At 34.2% G+C, this 24,672-nt stretch overlaps 1 protein-coding gene across 7 annotated transcripts in view; it reads right to left on the bottom strand.

Moving 5' to 3' along the window:
* Window positions 1–578: 578 nt before the first annotated feature.
* Window positions 579–24,672, bottom strand: part of LOC121407819 (protein NDRG3-like) — a 48,335-nt gene continuing 24,241 nt past the window's right edge. For 5 of the 7 annotated variants that reach the window (XM_041599047.1, XM_041599043.1, XM_041599042.1 and 2 more), the window contains 11 exons: window positions 17,255–17,354; window positions 15,293–15,413; window positions 14,170–14,232; window positions 13,174–13,234; window positions 12,465–12,551; window positions 11,534–11,611; window positions 10,865–10,968; window positions 10,084–10,201; window positions 9,196–9,331; window positions 7,720–7,735; window positions 579–3,145 (listed from right to left, as the gene is read on the bottom strand). In XM_041599047.1, coding sequence (XP_041454981.1) covers window positions 3,040–3,145; window positions 7,720–7,735; window positions 9,196–9,331; window positions 10,084–10,201; window positions 10,865–10,968; window positions 11,534–11,611; window positions 12,465–12,551; window positions 13,174–13,234; window positions 14,170–14,232; window positions 15,293–15,413; window positions 17,255–17,354 — 990 coding nt within the window. In that variant the 3' untranslated portion in view covers window positions 579–3,039. Of the gene's footprint in view, window positions 3,146–6,275; window positions 6,282–7,719; window positions 7,736–9,195; window positions 9,332–10,083; window positions 10,202–10,864; window positions 10,969–11,533; window positions 11,612–12,464; window positions 12,552–13,173; window positions 13,235–14,169; window positions 14,233–15,292; window positions 15,414–17,254; window positions 17,355–24,672 lie in introns of all 7 variants that reach the window. The other 2 variants (XM_041599044.1, XM_041599046.1) reach the window with 2 other exon arrangements.

Here is a 24,672-nt window from a genome sequence, read left to right on the forward strand (position 1 = left end):
CTAGTTGAATTATAAACATTTACGATTACATTGCCCACATTTCATCGTAATCAGGCGTTTAATTTAGAAGCGGAGATACTTGATATGGAACAATTATCACAAGTTTTCACACGTGTATTTAGGGTCATTGATAACATAAGAAGGAAACCAGAGAATTGTAGAATTGTGAAAGTCTCAATCAGTTTGTAGCCTGAATGAATCATTCTTCTTCAAAATATTTTCACACAAAAAGTGTCATATCGTGGATGAATGGAATATTTTCATTGTGCAGAAAATATAAACGATCCAGTTTTCTATCAAATATGTGCATGCTTCCCTATACAATGGGTCATTCAATATACATCATGATGTTGTAAAATAGACACACAGTTCAAAGTTCATATTTGGGTACATAGCAAATATATCCCTTCTGTACAAGTGGCATTATCTGCCTTTGTACAAACATTAAAAATAGTGGAGTACAAATATGATTTGACATAGATTTTTTTTTCTTCAAATACGTATATGCATGCATATCCACATTGACATTTCAAGCTGATATTCATGCATTTGGGACTGATACTTTTTAATATTTTCAAAGGGAAAAGATTTTTCATTTTCAAAAGAGGTTGCTCTTTTTATCATGTAATATAACAGTACTGACCGCACAGAAACGTTATTACCTCTAACAATGCGCTAATAGACGCCCTGTTAAAATAGGTAATGTGGCAGCGATGCCTAAGGTTACAACAATGCATTACTTACATATTGAAATAAATGTTTTGACCTCACAACCAGAAATATGTGATTGGGCTTACTGTTAGCACTCTGTTAGGCTAACAACATTTCTGTGCAGCCGGCACAGATTAATTGTAAGGAGTGTATGGCTAATCAATAGTAAATTACTCTCTGGTATAAACATGCACCAGATGTGATACATTCGTTTCATATTGTATAGTAACATTCTATGTGGCATTCTGTGAATATATAAATAGATTGATTTTATACTAGGTGTAGTTCAACTCATATGGTGTATCTACAGGAATGCACTCATATACGCCATAGTAAGTTGAAAATAGATGGAATACATAGTTTACGTGAGAATGATAAATAGATCTATATGGATACAACATGGTATACTGTACACTGTGAGGTCACAAAGCAGTATATGAATACAATTTTTGCCAATTTTTTTGATAAATGCAAAAATGAAGAAAGGATTCAAATGAAAAACAATTACATAAAAATAAGAAGAAAAAAAAATTCAATTCAATTTCGATTCAGCATGAAAAAAAAGCAGTCAGAACATCTGCACTATCAAGTAAAGAAAGCTGCCTGTAACCCATACAATAATTTTGTATACAAATCTGTATACAAATCATACCATAATCAATATATACAAATAATCATGGAAATTCAGATTGAGAATTTGGTTATTTACAGATTTCATAATGGATCCAAATAACATGGATGAATTGATCAAGCACACACGGGGAAGCTCTTTTTTCACACTTTTTTTTTTATACCACCAGCAATTTCACAAAATAATGTGATACATTCCAAACAAAACTCGCACGATTTTCACAAATCAAGATAGCTTTGGTTTCAAATTCCACTTCTGGGCAGTTTCATAAGGAAAATATAATTTCATGACCAAGATCTCAGACCATGTCTCTGTTTTGTATCTTTTCATCCCTTTTATGTAAAGAAAATATGTCTATTCTATTACAACAACTCTTTCGTTCCAACAATTTTCTTCTTACATTCGTGATATTGTGGTATTTAACCTTTGTAATGGAATTACCAGAAAATTGTGCCATCTAAATCATCATAACAATACCAAGAATTTAATACCATCTTTTCTAAATAGAAACAAAGCTCATTTCAAAGATGTAATACAATTAAACGTGCATTTGTATACCAATAATTATTTTAATGGCATGAATTTGGGTAAAAAAAAACTTTGTTTATTAAAAGGATTTAGGTTTTATTCTCACTTTGATCATCACTACTTTGAAAATGAAGTGAGGTGACAATATTTTTCTTTCTTGATGTGGAATTTGCCCTTCTATTATTTTGCAGAACAATTACCTTTATTATGTTGCACTCCCCTATGGCTAGCATATATATTTGTTTCAATCTTCCCTATACACTAAATCACAACAAAAAACATGACAGCAAACCTTGTTGAACAGCACAATACAAAGTTGGATGTTTGTTTTCCCATTTTTCAAAAAATAAACAACATCCTATCAAAAAAGTATCTTTCCATAAATCTTACAAAACTTTTACTTCTTACAAACATTAATTTCATACAAACATTACAAAACAACATATATGTATATTTGGTACATAAAACAGGTAGAAACAGATTTATTTGCATCTACAGAAACGCATTCCACTTCTGAAACATGCTTAAAATATAAAATAACAAGAATAAATTCCATAGTAATGATATGAGAGCTGCAACAATTGCTTATTTGGCCTGGCCACTACTACAAAAACAAAGTCATGATCAAATTATAAAATTCATTTTATGACTAGATTGTACAGGCATATTTGAAAAGATGAAAAAAAGAAGAGATTAACAAATGGAAAGACAATTAAATCTGACAGGGTAATATTCGAGTTTTTAAACATTTTGTTCCATGCTGAAAAAAGTTGGGGAAAGGTATAAACTTACTTCTCAATTCAATTATCCTACAAATGTCATATCTTTAAAGGAAAGATTTTACTGACAAAGATGTACAAAGTTACACCTTAGTTTACATCTTTGGGCTAACTTTGGGTGGAAAAATCTGAGAATTTATCCCATGATATTCAGGTTTATAAAAGTTTTATCCCATGATATTCAAGTTAATTTGTAAAGATTTTCTCCCTCCCAAAATATCATAAGCCAAGGCTGCACTTTTCAAACATGATATGGTGTGTTTCTGATAAAACAGTAGGTAATCAGTAATGTTGCAATAAGAAATAAAAACGAGATGAAGTTGGATGGATCTGTCAGCAGCCCATACAGCGGAGCTGGACAGACTTTCTTGACCCGATGAATCTGCTCTCTCAGACGACCACTGTTACACCATCACTGGTTCTGGGGCGCCGGTCTTGCTTGTGGGGGCTGGGGGTTCCATACTCCGAGCTGGCCGGTTGATTCGCACCTTTAACACTGCAGGGGGAGAAGGAGAGACATGTGAAATACAATGAGTATTTCTTTTGGCCCCCCCCCCTTAAAAAATATGAAACTTTGAATGATAATCATTATAACCTTTAACTTAGCCATGAATCGTGTCTTAACCACATCTCTGATATAGCACTGTTCTTTTTTTAATATCCTATTTATGTAGTCACCAATTCTACAAATTGGCTGATTTGCACATGTAAAGTATTGTTTTCAACTTGGTATTTTTACTGTTATAACCTCGATGGGTATGATATAAAAATCACTATATCCCACAATATTGCAGGCTTTCATAACCATTCATTCACCTTTTATTAAAATAGAGTCTCATTGAAACCATTGTCATTTTGAAAAACAAAAATAAAAATGAATATCCAAATTCTGTTTTAATAACTGAGGCAAACTTAACGAAAAAATCCCTGATAAAACTAACAAAGTGTGTCTCTTTTATTATTCTTCCATTCTATCATTACATTGATAAACCAAAATCACAAGTTAAAATGCACAATTCAAAATTATAAATGGAGTAAACTATCATGCAAATGGATTAGTAACATTCAGCATAATGCCAGACAACATAGGGCAAAAATATACTATATTAAAATGTCAAATTAAATAATTGAAACATATAGCAATCGAATAAACTAATATAAATACAATGTAGGATAAAGATACACGATTGGGTTCATTCTCAGACTATGGGTTCCATTTTATTGGGAAACATACTTCTAACATCTTGACAGGGATGTTTATGAAAAAGGTAGTAGAAAGGGCACATTTGGGGGGCAATTAATACACAAAATGGGTTGAGAATTTTAATCATCTCTAGCAAATATGCTTTAATATCTGAAAGCAGGATTACGCAATTTTGTTTCATGATTATACCGCTGTTGGTACAATATCATAGCAAGGGGCCTGTTTCTCGAAACCAAGTTTCAGTTCTTCTAAAAGCATACAAAAATGATCTTATGAAACTATATAATTAAGTCAATGGACTTTGACTTTGGATGGTTTTGTGAAAAAGGCCCCTGAATGGCATGAGTTTGAGTACAGATTCACACAAAGCTGGAAGGCCCAGAGGGACTAGAAGGTAGCTGTATACACTACAATATTTGTTAGGAGTTAAAATGCATTAAAAAATACTTGAATTTCATCATGAGGGGTTTGTTGACAAACATTGCCATTTGAACAAATGCATAACAAAGGGATACAATATTCCTGTTCACATAACACTGACAGTATCCACTTGACTTCAAAATTACAAAAATATAGCTTCAAAATTACCAACCAATAGCTAATACAGCTGTAGTATACCATATCACAAGAGACAATTTAGGAGCTATGGCTTTATAAAACGATAATATCCCCCCATTATTTTTTTTTCATTGGGGCAAGGTTTGTGATCAAATGTTGATGGTCGAGTCCACTACAACTTTAAGTTAATTTTGAAAATGGATTTGAAAAAATAAAGAAACACAAAACAAGGAAAATTTCAAGAAATTTGGACGTTACTGTAAAATAAGAAAGTTACATTAAAAAACAAATTTTCTTTTGCCTATTCCACAAAACAGCGATATGCTCATGAATGTATCATGGGTGGTATGCAAATAGGGGACCTGGGCCCCGTAATGAAAGGATTTAATAGCGATTGATCATGGGCCGAGTTCTAAGATTTATTGCATTGATTGATTATAAAATATCAATTATAAAAATCAGCGAAACTCAAACAAAAACTTTGAAATAATTTATATCTGACTGATATCATTTTAAATGCAATGCTTGTTTTGTTTGATTTTTCTCTATTTATTCAAATACCAGTAAAATTCATATTTTGGTGCGACGATAATGAAATGTGAGTTCATGCAGTTCCCAAATTATTTAAAATTCATTAACTATTGTTGGGTTAGTATTCAGCAAGAAAATAAAAATAAAACAAAAAAATCTTGAGTGTTTGTGGTGTTCTGATTTCTGTCACTCACATAGGCTACCTACAAGGTTCATTCAGTTCCAGTTGGCTATGTGTTATATCATTTACAAGTTCACTAGCTGAAAGTGAATATCCCGATTGTTTTCTATTCCACCTTGTGTCAGATTTCTGTGCAATTGCCTCCAGGGCTCGGTAACACAAAGGTTAGCGGTGAATTGCAAATATGAAAGAACCGCGCTGATTGGTTCCCGGTCAGTATTTTAAACAGAGTGCGCATGCAACAATGATCTTGATTGGTCATTGGTATATTTAGCGATTGATTGCAAACCTTTGTGTTACGGAGCCCAGTTCTTTCAACTGAGAGTTATTTTATTCATGGAATATTTAGAAATAGTAGTTAGAATAGTTGTAAATCGGTATGAGAAGCCAAAAATTTTGAGGCAAGAGTTAGAAATTGAGAAGGCAAAATGTTTCCAGGGATAAAAAAAATCCTTGATATCTCAAACACGTCAAAAACCAAAGATGATGATAGTACTTTCTTCTTACTCCATCCATCCATCCAACTATCCATCCATCCAACCATCCATCCATCCAACTATCCATCCATCTAACCATCCATCCATCTATCCAACTATCCATCCATCCAACTATCCATCCATCCAACCAACCATCCATCCATCTATCCAACTATCCATTCATCCATCCAAACATCCATCCATCCACCAATCCATCCATCCAAACATCCATCCACTCATCATTCATTCATTCATTTTTTATTAAGTTCTTTCTATTTTTTTGGGGGGGAGGGCAAAGGGGGCCATGATTATTTTTTTCCTTGCTTCTCAAGGAGGAAAATGTCAACCCTGCATCTATGAAATCTTATTACTCCGGCATAAGCATGGAGCTCTACCATGACTGATGTTAAATAATGCTGAAATTGAACTGTTAATAACAATCTTAACAAGATGAAAACATCCAAAAGTAATAAACATACAGTACATGCATGAATAACAACAACAATTCAGCAATGCAATAAATGACTGAATGCAATATACAAAATGCAACACTCTCAAATCATAAGCAGGCCAATAAATAAAAGAAACATAACAACTAAAAAAAGATTAAGAATTATCAGGCAGAAAGGCAGGCAAAATAGGCAAGGTCCTTATCTAATGTCTACTTCACACTTACGATCAACTACCATCATACAATCGAGAACAACCATCAAAGTGGAGAGAGAGAGAGATAGGAGAGAATAAGAAATGGGCCAAAATTACATTGTTAAATTCTACAGATATCGGGAGAGAAGACAAGGTTTTGATACAATTTTATACTCTCTCTCTTTGGTCATCATGCTCCTTTATAAGCATGCAACAATGGTAGAAATATCACTATTATTACATGACTTGACATTGGGATTATCTATTACAGGCCATCGTTTCTTTAGACCGTTTTAACCTGACTGCTAAGGCATATGTATATTTCCACAACCAAGGGAACAAGAGAGTAATGTCTGTATACCCACAAGGAATTTGAAAATTCACTTGGCTTTTGACATTGAATTCCTTGATGAAGAAACCACGAGTACAATTATCACATTTAACATATATATCTTATCATTGTTCAGGCTAATGAAAAAATACAAGAACCAGGCGATGTTTGACCCACCAGTAGTTTCTTTTTATTCATCTACAGCTAAAGACTAATAGTTACGGAATAAACTTCTGACAAACTACCAGTACTATATAGACAGGGAACCACTTCTCGTTAAAGTTTATGAATTTCATAGCTACACTAAGTACAACAGAGTAAATACCCCCCAAAATATGGAAATAGCAACTTTATACTGTATAGGATGACAGAACTCTTGTAGTTTATCAAACCAAAGGTTAGCAATTTTTTTTTTTGCAACACACACTTGTACAATGGAAGGACAGACATGTGTCAGATAGACACGACAAAAAGGGAGGGAAACGCTACGGTAAGCTCGGCAAGTGGAATTGGGGATAAATTGCAGGACGGGTATTTTTATTGATAGATGCTTCTGTGCTTGATAGTGTGCAAGCCTGGCAGAAAGGGTGTATGATATAGAAAATTGGGGGTTTCTTTCAAGATTTCAAGAAGGGGGGGGTGTCTATAGGTTTGAAAATAATTTTGGTATTTATTTTACAACACACTACTTTGGAACTCTTCAATAACGATAGAGGAAACATACAAACTTGAATGAATTCAAAATATTCCATTGGTTAAAGGTTTTGAGGAAGACTAAATAGAGGGATGGTTCCTACTGATTTTGAAAGCTACGTGCTGGAGAATTTTGTCAACAACTTTGGAAATCAACTACATATCTGGTATGCAAGTTTGACAGGAGTAGATGTTTATTTACATATATTCCTATGTTCTACTTAATATCTTTGGGATTTCACATTTATATAATTCACCCAATAGGCCTCATGTGAAAACTTTCTAATACACTATACTCTTCTAGTACTACTCTCACAGAAAGTATGCATTCTCTACCGCAAATAAAAAGAACAAAAAATATAATAAAAGATAAGAAATGATTTCATTCCGTATGGCTAAGCCATGCATTTTGAGTTTGGACTGACGACAGAGAGAACACTGAAGTATTTACGATTTCACCCAAGGAACTGCTTAATGGTCCCATGCATTCCAAGAAATGATGTAGTAAGTGAGGGGGTAAAGAAACATGTCATTATTTTTTCAAAAATGAAAGACAAAGGTTAGAAAACATGGAAAAGCAACATGGATGGGTTTTAAGAGAAGTAATGTGAGAAACAAAGCAATTTTTGAAAATGATTTGAGGATTGGAAGAGGGCTTAAAATGCAACAAAAGTAAAAAGAGCTGCATTTTTTTTGTAAAGTACTGCATCATCTTCAAAGAAGAAAAAAAAATCACACAATAATGGCAAGTACCCTAAATCTAAAAAAAATCCTAAATCAAAATGTTACATGATTCCTTTTAAGAATTTCAGTCACTGGCTCTTGCTTCATCATTAACAATGCAATGTTCTGCATGGCACATAAAAAGAGATAGTAAGTTGTAATTACTTGAAGTGCTTTCAAAATTGATCTACACACGGTATGGACAAGTTCGTCATACATGGGTATTATGAGCATTCTGAAAATGAAGTAGCCTTTTTTTTTAATGTTTGGCAACTTTAGAAAAGTGCAAGGTTCTACTCAGTTACTTGCTGCATGACATGGGGCCAGCATTCTTCTAAAATGACAGGCAAACATTCTAGCATTTCTGTGCCATCTGGTGCAGGGGAAAAAATATATGCGAATGCTCGGGGCAATTTAGCCCCCGAAATGCTCAAATGAGCCATGGAAACTCAAAAGGGAGCACTGACAAATTGCCATTCATTGCACTGTTAAAGCTTAACCAATGTAGTAGATTTAGGCAGTAAAGTTTTGAAAAGTGCCCTGAAAAAATGTCAATGGCAGGGGAAATACTGTGAACTTCAAAAAGACTTCAGCATTAATGAACAATAATAATGATACACAATACACTTATTTTTCTCTGTTACTGATTGAATAGTTCTTGAACGTTTACATGGCAAAAGATGTCTGGTGCCGGCTGTTTTCATAAAGCTCTTTATAATGCAACACAGGACTTTTATGTCTTGAATAGCGCAAGGCAAAAAGGATTCATTAAATCATCAAAACTTGAAATATGCAGACCTCAGTAAAAAAAATCTCCTGGTAAACATAAACTTGAATAGAGTCAACCCTTTTTTCAATTCACGAGTGTAAAATACATTGGATTTGGCCAATATATATATATTTTCAATTGGTATGAACGATGAAGAGAGTGACATTGCAATCAGCAGAAATGCAATGGGAGTTTGAATCATGCCGGGCCACCTGCATTTTATGCTTTTGAACGTGAACATGACATCATCAAGCAATGCATTTTATCTACATTGCCTCTCTTTACCCAGGTGGCCAATGGGCTCATATGATCACCTGACCACTTCTCCTTGATTTTGATCAGCAGAGAATGGCATAAGTTCCTGGCTTTTTCTATGATAGCTATCAGAATTTCCCAGTGCCAACAATTTTCGTTAAAATGGCCGCTCTTACTCACCGTATCCCAGTCCCTGTAAGAAGAGTCTGATGGATTCCGCGAGCTTAGCAGGCTGTTCCTCTAAGATCATACCACCACAGTCTGACATCTTGAACCATTGGCTGCGTGCAGGATCCATACGACCATTCATCTCAACCTACAAATCAAATACAGTCAAATATAAATTCAATCAATAGGCCATTATTACATTCTGAAAGAAGGTCCTCACTGATAACGATCATCAAAAACACAAACCTTCTTCCAAAAACCTAACAAATTGTGTTAAACAAGAACCATACCAGTTTAAAATATATCACACAAGTATGGATACCAACCTCTTGAGGATTTCAGTATTTTGAGTGATGTAAAAGTATTCTGGCCAAAAATCCTTGTTTTGGGTAAAAACCTGCATTATTCTTACAAAAAAGTATGAAATTACAAAAAATACCCAAAAAAACTCTTGGTAATTGAAATTGAAATGGTTTATTCAGAAATCTTCATCGCAGCCAAAGGCTGAATTGCGAAATTCTGTACAAGGTAAAATACAAAATATATACAATAACAATTGCTATAACAAAATTACATATAAAAGTAATGAAATAAATAAATGTTATATGTTGTAAATTAAGAAAGGAGAAGATTAGAATAATTTTATACATGGGATAACAGTAATATTGGATAGTTGTAACCACAATATGATTCTGTGGGGATAAAGTCAGTCATTCATAAGCTTGCATGAATAAAATAAGAAACAAATTATAAACAAATATTTCTTTAAAAAATTGAATATGAAATGTAACTGAGCCGGAATAAGGGGGAGCTTTGTATAAGGCTTGTTCATCACACATTTGTCCCATAAAATATTTATTTAGCTGATATTTTAAGAGCAAAAGTGTTAAATTTCACTACCGAATCATTGACATGCGGTGAATTGGCCCCAACAATGAGCATGCTCTGGGCTTTCACACTCCGAATATTCTTTGACTTGGTAGGACCGAGCTCACGCTGAATTTTCAGATCAGTTCGTCTATTGTGAGATAAAAGATATGACATAATATAAGCACTGTATAATTCAAATACTGAATTCATTTAACAGTCTAAATCTGCACTAGCTAAAAGGTCAACTGAAAATCAGCAATAAAAAAGATATGAATAAGTCTAACAAATAACTCTCCATCATTTTAAAACAATACATCAACTTGATCCCTATAAATATATTATTGAAAATATTTGATAATTAAAATTCTTCAACTGCAAATTTAATGAAAATGGGAATTCATGAGTTTATTATGGAATTCTCAATGACACATACTGAAAGTATTATAAAGTAAGCTCATCAACAAACAGCAATACATATTAAGGTAAGCTCATTACAAGCTCCAATTGTCAGCAAGTTAATCCAAGCATTGATACCTCATATATCCTTTTAATCACACATTTTCATCCCTTATTACTTGTAATAATAATTGAATATATTATACTGCATGAAAGATTCAGGGCTAGATTTCTGAGGTTGACATTCTTCAATTAAGTATTGATGAAATACCCACCCAATAGTTGTATAATTCATGATGAGCATTTGGATATATTCATATTGAAATTCAATTGAAATTGAAATGAAAATAAAATGGAAAATTTGTAAATGGAAGTATAAAAATGGAACATAACAAATGATGAAATGGTTCTTTACCTTATGTATGAGTTGACAAATAATGAGAGATTGAAAGGGTTAACATTCTTGGCAAGATTTTCTCTGAAGAGCGCTACCAGCTCGTGATGTGTTTCCATTGTTCTCTGTTTCAAAAATATAATGCAAAAGGGTATCTTTATTATCACTTACATAATGCTCAAAGGAGAAAGTTTACAAAGCAATGAAAAATAAACAAATTTTATTTTAACAAATCTAGCAAATCCAGCTATACAATAAAAGCTGGGTTTTTTTACATGACCTAAGCCATGTCTCTGACATTTGTCAAATGAGAGACAGAGAAGAATTTGACACTCGTAGACATCCAACAAAAAAAATATATCATGCATTGTCCATTAAAGGCCTGAATTTGATGGTAAAATCACTGGGTAAAATGGATATTTAGACTTTTAACATTTAAAATCAATTTGTTACAAGAGAGAATTTGGTTTTAACAACATTTCTTTCCTTCTATATGGGATATGACAAAGGTGAGTGTCTGCTGGGTCATTCAAATAAATTTAGATTCCTTTTTTTCAATATAAAATCAACTTTATTCTACCATAATTTATACATATAAAAAAATGTTTTTATTTCGATATCTTGAAGCATAAAAATGTTGCTATGTTGGGGAAACTACATGAATTTTTTTGTTTTTGTCCGAATACAAACCTTGCCAAAGTAATGCCACAGGAGGTATTCTTGTGTGTAGTTTGTCATGCCATTCTTTCTTAGGTAGTATGCCGACAGCTGCAATAATGAGACAAAAATAATCAGACATTAATAAATAAATCTAGACCCTGGCAGCTTTCATCTGTCAATGACTTCTTTACACCCACTGTTCACAAAATATCCACACTGATTCACACTACATGATGAAAGTCCACAGTACCCCTATCCATACAATTCTATGCCAAGTGATCAGTTTCTCATAATGACAGACAGTCGGCCCACTATTCTATATCAAAAAATAAGTGGTTAGGGCTTGAGTGAAAAGGAGTAGCTATACACCCCACCCTCTCTTCATCTCCTTCCCTCCTCACTCACCCCCCCCCCCCCTCTCTCTGCATCGCTCCCCTGCCTTCCAATCTCATTTCCCAAACTTTCTACTTGGGCACTATATCATAAAGCAACAAGATTGTACATCTCTGTTTCGTTACCCTCTGGCCTTTGATCTACAGTGAACTTTGACCCCAACAAACAAGAAAGCCCTTAAAAAATATAGATTTCTGCATTAAAACAAATACTAACCACCATCTCAAGTCTTCAACCAATTAAATCTGGCCAGGTAACCAATCCACAATGCAACATTCTGAGGACTGTAGTCTTGAAATACAGGCCCACATGAATAACACACTTATTTCCATTACTCATCACATTCATACTTCAATAAACATGTTAACAAGACTGAAGCGAAGCTGGTATTTATCATCTAAAAAACATTTTAGTTTCTCTCAAATGGAATTTCAGGCTGATGTAATTCTCTGTATTATTGTTATTTCAGAGGATAAGACTAGCTGCTTATAACACTGAGACAATGAGAGACCACACACAGCATTGGTCAGTTTGCTCCCCCTTTCAATATAAATCCCAACATCCTTACTTTTTGTTGCATCCATTCCGTCCATGTTGACTGTGTTGACACGCAGTTCACTAACATGAGTGCCTCTACATAATCGGGGTGAGCAAGCTGCAATGACACAATTAGAATGAAGACAAACTCATCATTTATCAAACACTTAAATAATTTGTCCTTTTCTTTGATGACTAGAGGATGCTCGCTCCTAGTATTTAGATCTTAGAATCTCACCATCATTTCGAAAGCATTTGTTCAAAAATTAACATTAAAATAGAAATCAGCAACATGTACCACCATTGTGACAATAAGGTACATTTTTTCCCTTTTTTTGGGGGGGGGGGGGTGGTAGATTGTAGCTTTTCTTATTTTCCATTACCTCTTTCTGGACTGAATATCAACTTTTTAAAGTTAAATGTTAGTATATGATCAGGTCCAGGAAATTTGCATATAAATTATCCTGTATCTTGCAGAAAATCAATTGTAACAAGGAAAAAATATCAAGTACATCCCTCATTGGGCTTGTTATGTGCATAAGTCATAGTAAAAAGGAAAAGATTATTATTTAGAAGGGAAATTTGTTAAACTGAATATCTTTCCTTCTTCTTACATCAACACAAGATCCATATATTGAATTACAATCTGTGTTTGAATACATTTGACACTTCCCTGATCGTATTATAAAACAAACCACTGTTTTATTGAGAGAAAGAAAAGGAAAACATTCTCAACTTACCTCAAACCTTGTCAAAATATTCGCACCGGCACCAACCCCAAAACCAATGAATTTCTTAAGTCTGCATGACAGAAAAAGAGATGGGAAGGATAAGTGAATTACAAACCACTTTTACCAGCATATTGCTCATAATCAATCCTAAATTAACAAACTTGGTAATGTATGCAACAAAAAGGGAAAACCAAACATTTCCCCTGGCCATTTATTCAACAATTTTATCATCCAATACATCCAAAGATTATGCTCATAGACGGTCATGAATCGTGAAAGAATCTGCCTGTAAGTGATTGGGAATGTACTGAATCATAAAAATGAAAATAAATCAACTGAGCTCATCAAATTGAGCCAAGAATAACATGCAATAACACATAAATACATGTATGGGACTACGCACCAATGTTCAACCCAATATGTTTCCTTTTTTCTTTTTTAAAAACACATCATGAATATGAGGGCTTTTGAAGGGTAATCATTTGCAGTGGACCTTTCAAACTACTAAGATTGCAGTAAAAGTTGCTCACTTGTCCTGCAGCTAGACCCCCAGGGCCCCATATTACAAAGAGTTTTGTTTTCTTCACTGGAATTAATTTTAATATCAATTGTAGCCTGATCTCAACTGCATACTGAAGAGATAGGTTTCGATCCATTATCAAATTGTTGTTGATTATAATCAACACTCACACCTCTGTGTAAAACTGGCCTCCAGGACCCTCTGACGATACACATAATCATAGGCGGATCCGGTGGGGGAGGGGGCACAGCCATCCCATGCCCCCCCCCCCTTTGAGAGGCACAATTAAAATTTGTAATGTAAAAATGGCTTTAAAACAGAAGTGTGCCCCCCCTTGAAATTGAAGACTTTTTGGGGGGGCTTGTCAATGGGGGGGGGAAGCTTATCAAATTTTTCCTATAGAATGTGCCCCCCCCTTCAAAAAAATCCTGGATCTGCCCCTGTGCATAATGTATTGTCAAAATGAAATGAAAACTGTTACAAACCTGAAGTGATTGAGTACACTGATAAGAGTCTCTGCTAAGTGGTCCATGTCTGGATACTCAAAGCTGAAGAGAGATATACAATTCAATAAGTGTGGAGAGCAATATAACTGAAAACAGACAAATAACACAAGACCTACTAAAACAATTTTTCAAAGTAAAAGTGAAAATCTATAACCTATTGAAAATCTATTTAAATTTAAAATTGAAAATCTATTTAACCATACGACATGTATCTTTGGATTCCAAATGTGGAATATTCTTAAAGCTTCATGTATCTCTTTCAGCATTTCTCTCCTTTGATCAGAGAACATATATGGCAATTATTATTATAAATGAGATTTCAGAATTCAAAGAGTTATCAAATCAGATCTCAATTAAATATCCCATAACACCATTGAAAAATAAATCTGTGTTTTTTCTTAACTTTTAAATTCTGCATATCACCTAGGCTTTGTTACACAACAGGTTAACCGATTACGATTAGTAGTAGTGGCTAAACCGGCGTAAAACTGATTAACATAGTCTGATCAGGGCTTGAATGAATCCAAGGTCATCAAATGCCGTTTCCCATTATTAGACCTTGATGACCCTCTCATTGGCCTATTAGGAGATTTGTTGTGCACATGTTTCCATTTGTGCTGTAATATAGAAATATGCCCAATTCGGTGGATTCACAATGTGGTGCGCCATCTATAGGTTGCAGCGGACATGCCAAAATTCACAATGCCTCATGGGAACAAATCTGTTGCATGCTCAAGTACTAAAGAGCACGCATGCATGCGATTATTCAGCGCTGGCCGATGCGGCTTGGCCAGATATGCTGTTTACTAGGGTCCAGGAGGTGGGAGAGAAATTTGCCTGCATAATTCTGTGCAAAATTTAGACTGTTTTTGGTGAATTCCTGCAATTTTTTTTATTTTTGAAGCATCACAGTCACGTTACACTAGCACTGTGTGCTGCCTGCGCATGATGTTGTCCGCAAAGTCAGGCAATTGGCCTGTCCGCTCTGGCTGCAACTAACAGATTTGTGAATCCACAGAATTGAAAAGCTGCCATGCCCTAAATATATCAAAATATAAGGCCTGTTCCCACTGCTGAACAATAACTTTCAAGTTGAGCATACTTCTCTGGTAGCTGTGCTGCCCCTTGTTCTTGGCCTGGTGCATTGATGTGATAGACACAGAAGTGTTTTAGGATTGGCTGCATGTCAGGAAAGTTGAAGAAACCCTGGAAACATGACACATCTGGAGTAAGAAAGGAAAAGAAGTAACAATAAGATATTGGATAAGCATCGTAGGAAAATTACAAATTACAGGAAATTCAGAGAAAGGTATTTGAAAGATTTTCAGTAGAAATGGAAATCTCATCTGACAGTTAAAAAATAAATTTAAATATTATCTACAAGCACAAACATTCCATGCAAAATTCATAATTTTATTACATTTAAACCAGGTAATTGATTCGACTCCCAATTAAAGGTCATATTATCAAATTAAGTCAAATAATGAATCAAAATGGCCATTCAGCATGATTTTCATATTCATCAATTTACACAAGTTTAATTCTGTGTTGCAGCTCTTTATCAATACAAGAATTCTTAATCTTTACTAAACTCTATTTTCCATATAAAGCAAGCCAATTAAATGTAACTTTTAATTATCATTACATACTTTCTAAAGCTGACTGAATCATACATGCTACTATTGACTAAATAACAATCCCATATTGAAGTTCAATGCAATATAATGGCTGGCATGTGGTCTGTTTGGCTAGACAAGAAACTCTCACTTTCTTTAACTCTGGTACTAATCTTTCCTCTTCCTCCCATGCTATAATCATGTTTTCCTGTCCAATTATTTTTTGTAAAGTGAAGTGAAGGGACCCAGGAAACAATCATTATCTATCTTTACAACAAGGTGTAAAATGACAAATTCTTATTTCATGAGTAACCACAGGAATGTGCACTTTTATAACTACGATGTGGAAATATGCATATTGATTTAACCCAAATCAGATTATATATATGTATACTGTTTATTTTCCAAAAAAATAAATTCAAGTATTGGTTTGAGTTTTACGACATAATTCAGATATGATATTTACACCTAAATGAATAACAAAATACTCTTCTTTTAGTAATGATAGGTAATTCAGTAATATCAACAATAGCTTTTACATGAATAAAAACAAATATTATAATTATTAGTAACTCACAGTTGGGACACAAGTTCTAATCTCTATCAACTGGACACTCCAATTGGTTAGTTTGGAAGCAATTTTAAGTCACACAAGTTCCATGCCCCATAACACAACACCCATTGCTTGATTGTAGGACAGATTTTAGCAATCAATTATATTGGTCATTGTATGCAATCAATTGTACAAATCAACTTGTGTTACAGCCCCCTGATGTGCATCCTGTATTAAATCAATGGGTGATTTCAAGTCCGGTGTTGGTATTGGAAGCACAATGTGGATTGCATCTCCTAGCTCCAAAAACCTATTCTGAGTTTGCAAAAATGATACAGGGGGGTGTTTCACAAAGATTTAAGTATGACTTAGAGTCGCACTTAAATACCGAGTTGCGTACGGTATGAAAGGCTTGACCGCATTGGTCAGATCGTGTCATGAGGACGCGCACTAATGCGTATCTATCAATAAGATCGCGCGTTGCATATCATGTACGCGTCGGCATTTAAGTGCGACTTAAGTCATGCTTAAATCTTTGTGAAACACCCCCCAGGTCACAATATTAACACCTCAACACCTAGTGAGTGACTCTAAAGGACCATTTTCATTTTATGTTATGTTATAGATGCTCATCTAAAAATTGACACAACACCAACACAAAAAGGTCAACACTGCACTTGAAATCACCTACCTATTAGAACCAAATTTTTGTTTGCTGCCTATTTCCTTTGTCATATTTTATAATCTTCCAGATATAGTAGTCTGTTTTTGGTTGTTACTGTTAATTTTATTTACTATTATGTTGTCTTTTTTGTAAACGTGTTCATTTTGGTCCTTGGACCTTTGTTTCATGTATAAGCTAAAACAACAACAACAACATGGGAGGAGAACTTACGATTTAATCCAAGATCGTGGTAGGTGAGAATAGCAGGCTTGTTACGATCACCTTGGATGGCAACTAAGATATTTCCCCATTCAGTCTCTACAAAGTCAAGCTGAAAGTCAATGGAATAGACAATTAAATTTCAATAATTAATTCATGAAAAAAGAGAGGAAAATGAATGCATCATATTTAAAGTTCTACCAGGAAATACTTTTCATGATGCATACATGTACCGGTACATGTAAATCTGGTACATGTATTATGCAAAAGAAAATATACTGGTATACATGTATAAAACAAATTCATACAAAGTAATAAGTTAAAAATATTATAATATGCATCTTTAAACTGCATTTATTGATATATTTTCAGAATGAGAAGTGAACAAAAGGTCACTTTCTCACAACTTGGCAGCTCTGCGCATCACCAACCCTCTCCTCATGAGAGTCTACCCTGATAAGACAGCATGATCATAATATGTATCAAATTGGATTTAAAATGCAAATGCAAATATTATACTTTTCACTCTCTTCACATCTCAAGGTGTTCACTGCGCTAATCCAATGAAACACTCCAGGCAGATATGAGCCTTGTGTCTAGTTACAAGTGTCAAATGCCTCAGATTTCACAAAGGTTATCAGAACTGCTCCTACACATAATATATACTTTGCCATCAGGCAAACATGGGATCAAGAGCTTGTTGTGGAAAATTCTATTGAAATAATTAAAGCAGGCCTTACAGTTTGATCGGCAAGGGCACTTTTCTTTAGGACACATATATTACAGTACAAATAGAGAAAACAGGGGGCAAATATATCCACATGAGGCAATTGAGAGGGACAATGATATGAAGCCAATTAATAGGGAATCCATAGCCTTGGTTTAATTCTATATTCCCTCTTTAAATATAAAGGATACAAAAATTGACAAATTACACACCAATCGAAAGTTTATCAACCACCAATGTAACAATACTAATTTCATACATTTTGACTGACTTGACTACCAGGAGAATTTGTGAACAAAATGTTCAAAGAAATGAAAATGGTCCTCATCATTCATGATATTGATTTGTGTGTAAGCCTATGACGTTTCCACTGATGGGCGGTTAATGTGGTACAGGCATCACATTACAAATTCAATATCTGTAGTAGTGTTAACATAGCACATACACTATCTTGAATAAAATGGACTGAAACTCCATTCGATTATGCTGTCCAGTTTTGTGCATCATTTATTTTTAAGATCCAAGTTAACAACATGAGTGTTAACATTAAAGGGGTACTTCAGGTTGAAATTTAATAAATAAATTGAGTAAAATTCACAAAACACAATTCTGAAAATTTCATCAAAATCAAGGAAGTTATTGAATTTTAAAGTTAAGCAATATTTTGTGAAAACAGTTTAATGCACATCGTCATGAATATCAATTAGGTGGGCTGATTATGTCATATCCCCACTTTCCTTTTCTAAAGTTATGTGAAATTATAATTATTTCATATTTTCAGACATGTGTATATGTTACTTTGCAGCAATGAATATAATGTTAATCCATTTTTTGTGGAGATGTGACATCATTAATTTGCTCATTAAATATTCATGAAGACATGCATAGAACTGTTTCACCAAAATAAGGGGTATTTAAGGTCATAATTTTGTTATTCCTTGTTCGATTTTGATCAAATTTTCAGTATTTGTCAGATATTTCTTTATCTGTTCAAATCATATTATTTTCAGCCTTGGGTATCCCTTTCAGCCCTCTGAGGTAAAATTTTGAATTGTTAGAAACTTCACAGATGTTGTTGGCATATATTCATAAATACTGTCCTAAAAAACATCCCTATTGCCCCCTCTTTCTTTTTTTATTTAAAATCACCTCTTTTAATTATCTAATTCTGCAATCAGCGTTCATTTCACATTGTATTGTATAGGTCTATATAACTAATTTACTACCAATTTGCTTTTCATACTTCATAATAGACAGAGATATTTATCAAAAAGACTCTTTCAGAAAGTCAATATTGCAAACCTTGCACATTTTGAATCTGCCTTTCTATTCTGTAAAAAAGAATGGGATTGTGCAGAATGGATACATTGTGTATATGTCATCTACCAATCCATCACTATTCCAAGCATTTCTTTTGATACCTGTTTTAAAGGTCAATCTTATGTCAGTCTGAAAAGTCAATGCTCAATAAAGCCTACATGTAGATTCTCTTGTACATACGGGTAAACTCCATGCTGAAAATAATGATACCTAAATAAAGAGTTAAATTCACCAAGCAAAACGCTGCAAATTTCATCAAAATCTGATAACAACTTTCTTGTTTCTTGTCCGATTTTGATGGAATTTTCAGTGTTTTGTGAGTCTGATTTTACTCTATCTGTTCAAATCATACTATTTTCAGCCTGATGTATTCCTTTTATTGCTCTATCTTTAGATACATCATGATCTACATGTATTCTATACACTGGATGCATTTACCTTTGTCAGAATCCCAATAAAAATCAAAATTATGTTCAGCATATTAAATTTCTGGATACTAAAAGAGCATGATCGGTTCATCACGGACGGACATTTGATAGATTTTGAAAGTTTTGAAGGCTTGTAACAAATTAGGAATAAGATGAACAAGGTTCCTTTGTGTTTTATAGTGAAGGGTAGGACATAGTATGCTGAATGATTAAAAAAGTTTGTTGCCATGGTTACCTACAAACACAGGTATCCACTAAATGTGCCATATCACGGACGGACAAGATAGAAATGTGGTTTTTAGAATTTTTGTACATTTTTATTGTTTCTATCTAAACAGCTTTACATGGACCAATTATTGTTAATGCACCTAACACTCGGGTATGTTAGCTTCTATGTTCAGCATATTGAATTCTTAACCAATATCAAACTTCTGAGAGAATTGCAAATATTTTCCATCACGGACGGACATCTCGGACGGACATCACGGACGGACACAATTAAAATACAATGGAAGTACTCTGTAAAAAGTTCTTAGTACTTTTTTGGTAAACAAATGCAATTTTTTTGATGATTTGTACATATCTTAATAATATTAAACAGTATTAGTTGCACAATCAAGTTGCTACAACTTCAATCAAGTTGCTGCAACTTGATTTAAGATGTAGCAACTTGATTTCTATGCTAGACGCACAGTATAATCTAGACATACGATTGCTCTTAACACATTTCTTGTCAAAATCGAATGTAAAGAATAGGTGATAATAAAAAAAAAACGTAAAAAGCCATTGATATGCAGGCAGAAAGGAGCAAATTCACATGACAGTCCTTTTACTTAAATTAGAAGATGTTAGTATTCATAGAGAATTAGCAAGTGAAAAGACTTTAAATGAAAAATTGACATCCTGGTTCTTCCCGCATACATTTTTTACATAGTTTTTGTGGCTCAACTTACCCCAGACGATGGCACAACTTACCCCACAGATGGGGCAAGTTGAGCAATTTGACATCCTTTTTTTCAAAGGTCACAATGACATTCAGCGTGGGGGTAGAAAGTTATATATAGGTGAAAAATATTTCCCAAGAATCAAATTTAAAGGTAAAGTACTTATTTCTACAATATTACTAGTCATATCAATTCTAACGTGCAAAATGCAAAAAGTGTCACAACTTACCCCGCCTTCCCCTATTGTCTTTTTAAAGTGTAGAATACAAGTAGGTTTAAAATCAACAGCTAGTTGATTATTGATCATCTTGATACAAGTATTTTTATGATCATGATGATTTTAGGCATTAATTTTCCAAGAGCAAAGATGTTTTTTTAAGGTCCAAAAACTAAATCTGAAAGATTAACAGGTCGCTGATCCTCATGCTTGTTTGTTGAATCAACACTTGTCAGAGGCTCTCTTTAAATCCATCTTTTGCATATATCAAAGCGGAGACACCCCATAACATCAACAGCCCTCATGTATTTAGGCCCTGACCGAATCCAAAATTGAAATTGATATTCCAATCCAAAGCTTAACTTCTAAACACTGCAGAGCAAGCTTTATGCATTTTCACAGTTTACCAGATAAGCGATTTGCTTAAAATTAGCTCCAAAATGGACTTCGAAAAAAGGTATTCATGTAATTTTCACAAACCTATGTTCTGTTAGAAGCATTGTGAATCCATAAGTTTGTACATGGAAAAATTGATTTTTCTGCTTATCAGATTATGAATTGCATTCTACTTCTTCTCCATCACTTTCTGCAAGCTTGAATTGATGAAATCTACAGCTTTGGACTTGTTCTTGCCATACTTTGTTTCCAGCTTTTTTGGCATATACATTTACATGTAGCTTTTCAACTCTATCTGCATTCCAACAATTTTCCTGACAACAATATAGCCCCAATAACGGCCAAACAAAGATATCACAAAAAATTGTGAAGAGTTGTAGGCTTATTCCATTTGAGTTCTGAATAATTCTCAGAGCCATTTTTCACTGCAATTAGAAGCTAAAACTAGAATTTAATTCGTCATGCGGACGAATTAGGTGGTCTGTCATGATTTGTCATTCAGTGTCGGCTGATGTATGAAATAAATCATTTAGATATCATTGATAATCTTGATCGTAGACATCCTAAGAATAAGTTTTGACCATTACTAAATGTGATTATTGATGTGGTGATGACAATCGTCAGACATACATCTTCAAACAGATACATACAAGATAGATGATTATACCTCACGGATCAACACGGCAATGCCGGCATGATCCGGGGAGGTCCGGGATAGTTTTGCCCCAGATGACTGTGAACACGGCATCAACACGGCAGCTTCACACGGATCTACACGGATCATGCCGGCAGAGCACGTCGTCAACACGGATCAATACGTCAGCAACACGGACCTACACGTCAGCTACACGGACCACCACGTCAGCAACACGGACCTACACGTCAGCAATACGAACACGTCAAATGCGTTATCCATTGAGCTAGCATATTCCCCATAGAGATTACACGTAAGCAAATTTGAGAATTACAATTCCAATTTTGCAAGCGAAATACGGGCATGATCCCGGCATCTGATCAAAAAATGGAGGGCATATTTTCGAAAGCTTAGAATCTCGGCTACAACATACTAAAAATTCAGGGAGAACTGACAAGAAACAATGGAGATATAGCTCACGAAATAGAGGAATGTCGAATCTAGTTTTGAGAAAAGGTCATGTCCCATAGAGATTACACGCAAAATACATGTGATATGAAAAAAGTAATTATAATCTGTTTTATCTTGCTAAATTTAAACTTTTATACCTTTAAATTATCATAAAGGATCATGTAAGAAGCGGCAAAAAGAAAAAAAAAGTGAAAAAAAAATCATCTTGTTCACCCCAGGACTCGAACCCGCGCCCTTTAGAAAGCAGTCAAAGCCACGATATTCCCCATAGAGAATACACGTAAGCAATTTTGAGAATTACAAGTCCAATTTTGCAAGCGAAATACGGGCATGATCCTGGCATCTGATCAAAAAATGGTGGGCACACTTGCGAAAGCTTAGAATCTCAGCTACAACATACTAAAAGCTTAAAGAAAACTGACAAGAAAAAATGGAGATATGGCTCACGAAATAGAGGAATGTCGAATCTAGTTTTGAGAAAAGGTCATGTCCCATAGAGATTACACGCAAAATACATGTGATATGAAAAAAAGTAATTATAATCTGTTTTATCTTGCTAAATTTAAACTTTTATACCTTTTAATTATCATAAAGGATCATGTAAGAAGTGACAAAAAGAAAAAAAAAGTGAAAAAAAAAATTCATCTTGTCCACCTCAGGACTCGAACCCGCGCCCTTTAAGAAGCAGTCAAAGCCACGATATTCCCCATAGAGAATACACGTAAGCAATTTTGAGAATTACAAGTCCAATTTTGCAAGTGAAATACGGGCATGATATCGGCATCTGATCAAAAAATGAAGGGCACACTTGCGAAAGCTTAGAATCTCAGCTACAACATACTAAAAGCTTAAAGAAAACTGACAAGAAAAAATGGAGATATGGCTCACGAAATAGAGGAATGTCGAATCTAGTTTTGAGAAAAGGTCATGTCCCATAGAGATTACACGCAAAATACATGTGATATGAAAAAAAGTAATTATAATCTGTTTTATCTTGCTAAATTTTAACTTTTATACCTTTTAATTATCATAAAGGATCATGTAAGAAGTGACAAAAAGAAAAAAAAAGTGAAAAAAAAAATTCATCTTGTCCACCTCAGGACTCGAACCCGCGCCCTTTAAGAAGCAGTCAAAGCCACGATATTCCCCATAGAGAATACACGTAAGCAATTTTGAGAATTACAAGTCCAATTTTGCAAGTGAAATACGGGCATGATCTCGGCATCTGATCAAAAAATGAAGGGCACACTTGCGAAAGCTTAGAATCTCAGCTACAACATACTAAAAGCTTAAAGAAAACTGACAAGAAAAAATGGAGATATGGCTCACGAAATAGAGGAATGTCGAATCTAGTTTTGAGAAAAGGTCATGTCCCATAGAGATTACACGCAAAATACATGTGATATGAAAAAAAGTAATTATAATCTGTTTTATCTTGCTAAATTTAAACTTTTATACCTTTTAATTATCATAAAGGATCATGTAAGAAGTGACAAAAAGAAAAAAAAAGTGAAAAAAAATTCATCTTGTCCACCTCAGGACTCGAACCCGCGCCCTTTAAGAAGCAGTCAAAGCCACGATATTCCCCATAGAGAATACACGTAAGCAATTTTGAGAATTACAAGTCCAATTTTGCAAGTGAAATACGGGCATGATATCGGCATCTGATCAAAAAATGAAGGGCACACTTGCGAAAGCTTAGAATCTCAGCTACAACATACTAAAAGCTTAAAGAAAACTGACAAGAAAAAATGGAGATATGGCTCACGAAATAGAGGAATGTCGAATCTGGTTTTGAGAAAAAGTCATGTCCCATAGAGATTACACGCAAAATGAGGAAAAATGACATGCCTCTTTTCATCGCTGTTTTACGCAATGATGCAATTCTCAAAACGAATATTCATGTTAACTGAGGAGAAAGAGTACATTCTAAACTACAACATATCGAAATCTGGGCGAAAAACGATCTATATTTGAGAAGTTACAACCAAATTTGCATAAATTTGATGACGTCATTTTTTAAAAAATGAAATTTTTAGTTTAGGCGCCATTTTGATGACGTCATGATATAATTTAGGGACAATGGTGACATGAAATCAAATCTACAACTCATACTCTATCGATATATGAAAAAAAAATTGGGGGTCAATGGACTATTTAAAGAGCTACAGTGAATTTTAAATAGGCATGTTTTTGCCCATATATGGCCTATAGTGAGAGCTCGCGCGCACACGTGCTGCAAACTTTAACGGGTGCTAATTTCGTTATTATTGGTCGTAAAAGGTTGACCAAG

The sequence above is a fragment of the Lytechinus variegatus genome, chromosome 2 (genome assembly GCF_018143015.1).
Source record: "Lytechinus variegatus isolate NC3 chromosome 2, Lvar_3.0, whole genome shotgun sequence".
NCBI classification, from domain to species: Eukaryota; Metazoa; Echinodermata; class Echinoidea; order Temnopleuroida; family Toxopneustidae; genus Lytechinus; species Lytechinus variegatus.